This window comes from Arachis duranensis, chromosome 7, assembly GCF_000817695.3.
Source record: "Arachis duranensis cultivar V14167 chromosome 7, aradu.V14167.gnm2.J7QH, whole genome shotgun sequence".
Lineage (NCBI taxonomy): Eukaryota > Viridiplantae > Streptophyta > Magnoliopsida > Fabales > Fabaceae > Arachis > Arachis duranensis.
Window position 1 is genome coordinate 19,683,379 of NC_029778.3, and position 8,350 is coordinate 19,691,728.

Here is an 8,350-nt window from a genome sequence, read left to right on the forward strand (position 1 = left end):
AACAGTGCAACTAACAGTGCGAAGTAGCGGCGGTAGCTCCACGGGAAGGAGGTTCCGCGTGGCGATGAAGACGACGGTGGTGAAGGCGTCGAACGGTGTGCGCAGCATTTTAGTGAAAGCGCAATTTCGAAGAAGCTGTTGATGACCGGAGAAGATAATAAAGAATTGGGAGTAGCATGACTCTTGTTGCTTCACATTGCAAACACTTTCATTCATTACAATCCTAATTTTTAAATTTTTAATTAATTGATATCAGTACCTTTTTAATTTTAATTTAAAAATAATAAATAATTATTGTTGTTAATAATTGACAAATTCATTTTTGGTTCCTTCTATTTTTTATAAATTAAAAATATTATCTCCAACAATACACTACAAAATTTAAAATAGTTGATTGAATATGAAACTGTAATCATTTCAAAACATTCTAATGTTTGTACTATGTGTGATTCAAAGTTTATTATGTAATATATAAAGTATACGAAATAGGTTGATTTTTTTTTCTTTTTAAATCGCAAGACCCAGTTGAGAAATGAGAGAGATTTTATTTTAGTAGATACTTCGAAGATTTTATATTGTTTTTATGTGAAAAAAATATTTTTTTATTATTAAACGATGAATTATAGAGTTTGATTTTGATACTTTATTAAAATGTTATTTTTATTTAAAATATGACCAAACAAATAAGTTACACTCTTAAAAAATTTTTTTATAAAAAGATGTTTTACTTTTAGCATCTTCATTAGAATAGATATTTTTATTTTAAACTTTGTTAGGTAGACAATAACTTTTGTGAATAATATGAATAATAGATTTTAAAATTGGCTAAATAAAATAAAACACACTACACCCCCAATTACTCACCTAAATCTTAATATTAGAATAATCATTCGCATATTTAATAAATTAAACATCTAATATATCTATTATTCACATTATTTAATATTTTTATTATATACTTATACTTCTTCTTTTATTTTTTACCCAAACTCCAATATATGGTCATGCAACTTGTGTGAAAGCATTGTGGCTAAAGCAAATCACAATGACATCTAGCTATTGGAGTAGCTGAGTAGCTCTTGTTGGATCGATTTAAAAAATAAAATCGATCTAATTGGTTATAATTTTGATTTTGTTGTTTGATTATATTTTTTATTTTAAGCCAATTTTATTCAAACAATTGTAATATATTTTGTATTAATTTGAATTAATTAATCAGATTTAAATTACTGTGATTTGAATAGGGTTGAGTTATTCGATTTTAGAAAAAATGTAACAATTTAAAATTTTTTAAATTTAAAATTTGGATGGAAAAAATAATTAAATTTAAAAATTTGGATGACAAAAAAAATTAAAATTTTTTAATTATAAAATTAAAAATTTGTATAGGATAAAAGTCATCCAATTTAAATCACAATAGTTTAAATCGATTTGGATAAAAAAATTAAATCAATATTTAATATTATACAATTCACAATCGTTAAAATATATGTTCAACAAAATTATTAAGTACATAAATTTTTTAGCACAATAAAAAAAATTTGATATATGGCAAATAAAATTTTGAAAAATAATTCGTTCAACTAATAAAATATATTTGTTCACCAAAATTATTAAGTACAGAAAATTTGATAGACAACACATAAATATTTAAAAAATCACATACTCATAACATTGACTTATGCAATTAACAAAATTTATTTATAATAAAAATTTGGAGTGTTAGGTAAATAATGACCATCTTGAACAAAATGAATAACTACCAATCAAATAAAAATACACTACACTCTAATTTAAATTTATTCTTTTAACTGTATTAATTTACATTGTTCACACATTATTCAAAAAATGTTGTTGGTTACCTGTATTTTTTCTAAAAATTTATGTGCTATGATCAACAACAAAAATTCAACCAATAGAAAAAAGGGCAAGTTATATTCCATGAAAAAAGGTCACAAGGCAGTTTCTGTTTATAAACTTCTTTTGTTTAGTAATTTAGTTGTTTCCCCACTTTGGATAAAAATCATGCAACGCAGGCGTAAGATTAGGAAATAATTTTATAGATATATAATATACGGTACTAAAATAAAATGGTACATCAACTATAATTTCCTAACACACGAACCAGGTCTGTACGACACAACCAATATACAAATGGAAGAGGGTAGTGTATTCAATGATAAATAGAAGGAGATAGACGAGGTTTGAGCAAAAGCTCGAATGGTGTGGCTTTCATCATTGTGAGTCCAAACGAGGCACTCATATCGACGGGAGCATCAAAGGGTGTAGTTACCTCAAATGCATGCAAGAATGCAGCCAATGCCAAATGCGTCATCTGAACCCCAAACGTTATCCCAGGACACGACCTTCTTCCACCGCCAAAGGGAAGAAGCTCGAAATGCTGACCCTTCACATCCAGATCCTTGTGTGTGGTTAGAAACCTTTCTGGCTTGAATTCCAATGGATCTAACCATACACGAGGGTCTCTGTGAAGCTTCCAAATGTTCAAGAACATTCGTGTACCTGCTTTGATATGATAACCTCCCAAGGTACAATCTTCTGTGAATTCTCGAGGTCCTGAGAGTGGCCCAGCTGGGTACAATCGCATTGATTCTTTTACCACAGCTTGAAGGTATGTTAGCTTGTTAATATCTGATTCCTTCACTAGTCTCTCCTTGCCTACTTGTTCATCTAGTTCGTCCCGAACTTTCTTCAAAGCGTGCTGATGATTTATTAGCAACGAAAGTGTCCATATCATTGTAACTGCTGTTGTATCCGTTGCCCCTGAAATTATCATCTGCCAAATGATGCAAAAGAGGTCACCATTATTTAAAAGTACAATAATTTTTAGAAGATAATAAAAAATCAGCATAAATAATCAAAATTTACTTTAGAAAAAATTTAGAGGGCTAGCACTTTTATTAAATTCTGGTCCACACTTAACTATAAAAAAGAAATTGAATAATCTTATATCATTAGATATTATCTCACACAATTAAAAATATTATTGATAACTACAAATTACTTAATCTACTAACCCCTTAGCACTACTCTTCATTTAATATTTATTAATGGTTATTAGAATTAATAAATATTAAATAAATTAAATTTAAGTTAATTATTTTTATTATTTTTTTTAGTATTACCGTTAAAAATAAATCTATAAAGTTGTCGCAATTTATTATTTTAGCCAATAATAATTAGTTAGTACTATTTAAAAATATGAAATTAGGCTGTTTGGACTAAAAATATTGAATTACTAACTAAAAATACTAGTCAATATAAACAAAATTGTTAACCCTTAAATTTTTCTCAAATTAAAGGAGCAGGTTTAAATAAGTTTTGAGAAAGAATCACCCGATAAAAAAGTTATTCGAGAGAACAATCTTATAAAATTATTTTATTTAACTTAATATTTATATTTTATATATATATGATATTTATTTTATATTTATGTATTTATTACATTTAAAACCATTTATTTATTTTAACAATAATTAAAAAAAATATAAAACAAGAAAACAAATGTATTAAAAAATACCCAATCAAATATACATCAATAATTATCATCAGAATTATTCATGCTGCGCTAAAATCCAATCAGTGGTTAAAATTATCCTAAGCTTTCAAAATATTAAATAAATTACAAAAATATTATTTGTACACCAAAATCAGCTATTAAAATTAGCTACTAATGTAATAAATACATGTATAATTTAATTTATTTTTAATGTATATTTATATTTCAGCATGTATTTTATATTGATGGCTGACTTTAATAACTAATTTTAGTGTACACAACGTAACTCGATAAATTAATTTATGATAAAATAATAAACTAAGCTTTATTCTTTAGTTGAGTAATTAAATTGTCCAAATATTTAAAAAATAAGAGATTAAATTATCCATTAATTTTGTTAATAACTTTTTTTAACAGAAATGTTAGGGAAGAATTTATTGATTTTTACCATAACTTAGCTATTAACTTAATTTTTTTATTCTAATAATTCAATAACATACTTTATCCCATACTTTTAAACATTAATATCTAACTAATGGCTAAAAACAATAAATTTTTATAATTTTCTAGTATTACTCATTTTTAAAAGAAAAATATTAAAAAGAGCCAACATTTTTAGTGTAAAAAAAGTGAAGAATTGATTAGTATTTGATTTAAATGTAAGATAAAAAATAAAAATAATAATTATATAATATTTTTATTTTTAAAACGCCAAAAATTAATTTATGAATATTTTGGTAAAATTAATTTGTTAATCATCCATTCATAACAAAAAGGAGTGAATTTTCTCTAGTAAAAAAAAAATTAGATAGTAAAAAAAAATTGGATAGTATCAATTATGATCTATCATTTTTCATTATCTTTTATTATTTTCTCTTTCATATTTAATTTTGGTCTTATTTATAAAATTAAGGTGTCATTTTCTCAAGTATTAAAAAATGGAGAGAATCCATTTTGATAACAAAATCAATGACAAAGCAAGACGTGAATGGGGTGCATACCAAAGAGGTGGCTTTGATGACAGTGTCAAGATCATAACCATCAAGATCAGCGCCATTATGAAGGACAGAAAGCAAGACGTCAATGAAGTCTTGTTCTGTTTGGGCGTCACTCTGATCATCATCACCGCACTCTCTTCTTCTCCGATGATCTTTCAACCACTCACAAATGATCTCGTCCATCTCCTTAGCAGTCTTCTTCATCTCCTTCACTTGGCCACCAAAATCAAGCCATCCAAGAAAAGGAATGGCGTCCCCTATCACGTGCACTCCCGTCAGACGAAAGAACTCCCTGAACACCCTCCTGATCCTCCCTACTTCCCGCCACTCATCTTCGCTTCTCGCCGTGTATCGCTTCCCCACAACCATCCTCAGAACCGCGTTCAGGTTCAAATCCCCCAACCACCTCTTCATCTCCACCACATCACTTTTATCGACGCATTTTCTGTACATCTCTTTCACCGATGCCTCCACCTCTGAATCCCTAATACCCCGAAGCATGTCGAACCGGCGAGCGGAGAGTAACTCTGAAGCGACTATCTTGCGAATCTCGCGCCAAAATTCACCGTAAGGAGCGAACGCAAAATTGACATAATCATATGTGAGAATCTTTGCGGCAGTGAACTTGGGACGAGAGGAGACGATGGCATCCAGGGTTGTGAAACACTCCTTCGCTAACTCCCAAGAACTCACAACCACGGCAGTGTGAACACCGATTCTGATGCTGAATATGGGACCGTACAAGTCTGCTAAGTCTCCAAGTTTTTCGTATGGTAGCTGGCCTGAACCGCCTAGGAGGTGAAGATGACCTATCAATGGCCACTGACCTGCGGCCATGGGTGGCTTCTTTCGGTGACCATCAAGTGGTGGTAGTGCTGCCCTCTTGGCCAAGTACAAGCAGTACGAAATGATAAGTGTGCCGGCAACTCCGGCTATTATGGCGTCAAGATACTGGAGCATGTTGAGAACTATTGTTTAAGTTTACCGGGCAATTAAAAATATGATACTGAAATGTTATACTAATTAAAAATAGCAATGTTATACTAATTAAAAATAGCACATTCTAAGAGGAGGTACCCTTTTCGAACGTGGTTTGTTGTTGGACCCTCAATAAAAAGTGTAGTTTACAGTGGCCACAAATTTTGGTGGCTATAGTGGTTATAGAAAAATTGAAGCACGTTTCATTTACAGTTTTATTAATAAATAATGACATATTTACGGAACTGTAAATAAAAAAAAAAATTAGATCATTTATCATATTTTTTGATAAAAAAATGGTCTATTATTTTCTCTCATTATTAGAAAAGAAGTTTTTACTAATGTCTAAAATTAAAAAAAAAATATAGTATCTAAAAATAGTAAAATACNCAATTTACTAAGTGTGCAGATAATTATTCTAATATTAAGATTTAAGTGAGTAATTTGAATATAATATATTAGAATAATTATCTGCACACCTACTTATACATTCAATTCAAATAAAATATATTATACTTCAAATTACTCACTTAAATCTTAATATTAGAATAATTATCTACACATCTAATAAATTGAACATCTGGTATATCTATTGTTTACATTGTTTAATATTTTCATTATCTACTTATACTTTTCTTTTTTGTAATTAATAATTTTAAATTTCACTTGACTAATATAATATTAAATTTAATTAATAACAGCAACTTTAGACTTTAAATTTTTTATTGCAGAATAAAATAATTATTTTAATTAAAAATAAAAAATATAAATAATTATTTATTAACGTGAGAAAAAAAGATTAATATAATGTAAGTATTTTTAGATACTATTATTTTTTTAATTTTGGATATTAGTAGCGACTCCATTTCCAATCACGAGAAAAAATAATAGACCATTTTTTTTTAAAAATAAGATAAATGGTCTAATTTTTTTTATTTATAAACCCATAAATATGTCATTATTTATTAATAGAACTGTAATAACTGAAATATGTTTCAATTTTTTATTTTGTATAATTAAAAATTTTAGCATTTAATAATTTATAAAATCTATAATCATCATAAACACCAAAACTTGTGGACACTATAAATTACACCCAATAAAAAAGATTATAGCACAAGTCATGCACATGAAAAAAAGACAAACTTCATCAATCTAATTATCTAAAACTTTATCGGTAAGACGGTAACGTAGCTAGGCATGCCTACCTTTGCACAGAGACATGATACATAAGGAGTCCGTCCATCGTGGACAATTTTTGTTCTTACACGTTGCAGAAGGTTCCCTTGATATATTATGCAGAAGCTGTTCACATATACCATTGTCTTTTTATGGAACATTAATATTTCAAGGGCCATCTAGTGTGAAGATATGTCTGTACAGATTTTTGTTTTTTTTGTTGAAAAAGCGTGTCATTAAAAGTATTGCTTTAAAGAGAAAGTGTTACTCTTAATCGTTAACTTGGCTCTGATACCAATTTTTAAAGTCGTCTTTTCTTTTAATTTCTTTTTTCGAAATTTCTATTAACTCTTCGAATAATTTGCCAATTCATAAAAAGTATTGACCGTATTACTAGTATTTATAATTCTGATTTTTCAATCTTGTTTTAGTTTATAATATTCTTTTTTGCATGGATTATTGTATATAAAATCTTTTATCTGTTTGTCTTTTTCTTTAATATAATTTCTTAAATCCTCAAAAACTTCTTTTATTTCTACATTTTCTGTTGTTTCTAAATATCTTTTTAATTTTTCAACTTCATTTTCCATTTTTTCTTTTAACAGCTTTAATTCTTTTAAGTCATAATATCATTTTTTCTTTTAACAGTTTTAATTCTTTTAAGTCATAATATAGTTTTCCAGACATTTATAAATTTTTTAAGTTTAACTCCAACTTGTTTATATTTATTCTTATTTCTATCTTTTTTATTATAAGGTCATCAATTTCGATCTGAAGATTATTTAATTCCTTTTATACTCCTTTATTCTACCTTTTAATTTTTTCGCCCTTTTCCTTTTTATTTTATTTTCTGGTCTTTCAATCTTTGTATACTTCATTATTTATCTTAGAATTTCTGCAAATTCTATCATCGATTCATCACTATTTTCTAGAGATTCTATTAATTTTTCTAGCTCTTCGACTTCTCTTTTTAAATTGTCATAAATTATTTTTAGAGCTTCAAATGCTCTTTGATTTATTTCAAAAAACTGTAAATAATTCAACCGATTTTCTCTTTCAAAGAGCTCTTGTTTCTTGTCTTGATAAGTTACATATATTTTTTCTTTATTTATTGTCATAATTTAATGTTTAGGGTTTCATTTAATTTTTCGACCTTTTTTGTTAATTCTTTTATTTCAGAATTTTCTTCTTTAATCTTTAACTTGGATAAACTTAAAGGGCTATTAATTTTAGATTCTCTTATTTGAAAATTCGATGAAACTAATTTTTCTGATAGTTCTTTTAATAATAGAACTGGCTTTTCAATAGCTTTATATTTTGGTATTTCTGTTTTTACAATTTTCTGAAATAATTCATCAACATAAATTCTTTCTCTGTTTTTAAATATTATACTATGATGGCTATTTGTTAAAGCATAATTTATTGCATATGTAATCGAAAAAGATTCATCGTCTTGTTCCATTAGATTCTTTCTATGAAATTTATAAGCCAAACTTATAGATCTTCCAAGGTTTTCAGTTGATAAAGGTATAACATATCCAAGATGGGCATTGAATTTAACATTTACGTTTGCCAAGTTTCTATGAACAATTCCAATTATTTGATCTATTGGGTCATCAGTAATTCTTTTGTCACAGATTGCTAAGCTTATTGGTGAATTAATTCCTTTCATATA

General features: G+C 27.4%; 1 protein-coding gene across 1 annotated transcript; it reads right to left on the reverse strand.

The window, feature by feature from the left end:
* Positions 1–2,081: 2,081 nt before the first annotated feature.
* On the reverse strand, positions 2,082–5,541 carry LOC107458186 (cytochrome P450 CYP82D47-like). Its single transcript, XM_016076391.3, has 2 exons — positions 4,522–5,541; positions 2,082–2,797 (listed from the first exon to the last, which is right to left on the reverse strand). The coding sequence occupies exons 1-2, from the start codon at positions 5,476–5,478 to the stop codon at positions 2,174–2,176; spliced, it is 1,581 nt and encodes a 526-aa protein (XP_015931877.1). The 5' UTR covers positions 5,479–5,541; the 3' UTR covers positions 2,082–2,173.
* Between the last annotated feature and the right edge of the window lie 2,809 nt (positions 5,542–8,350).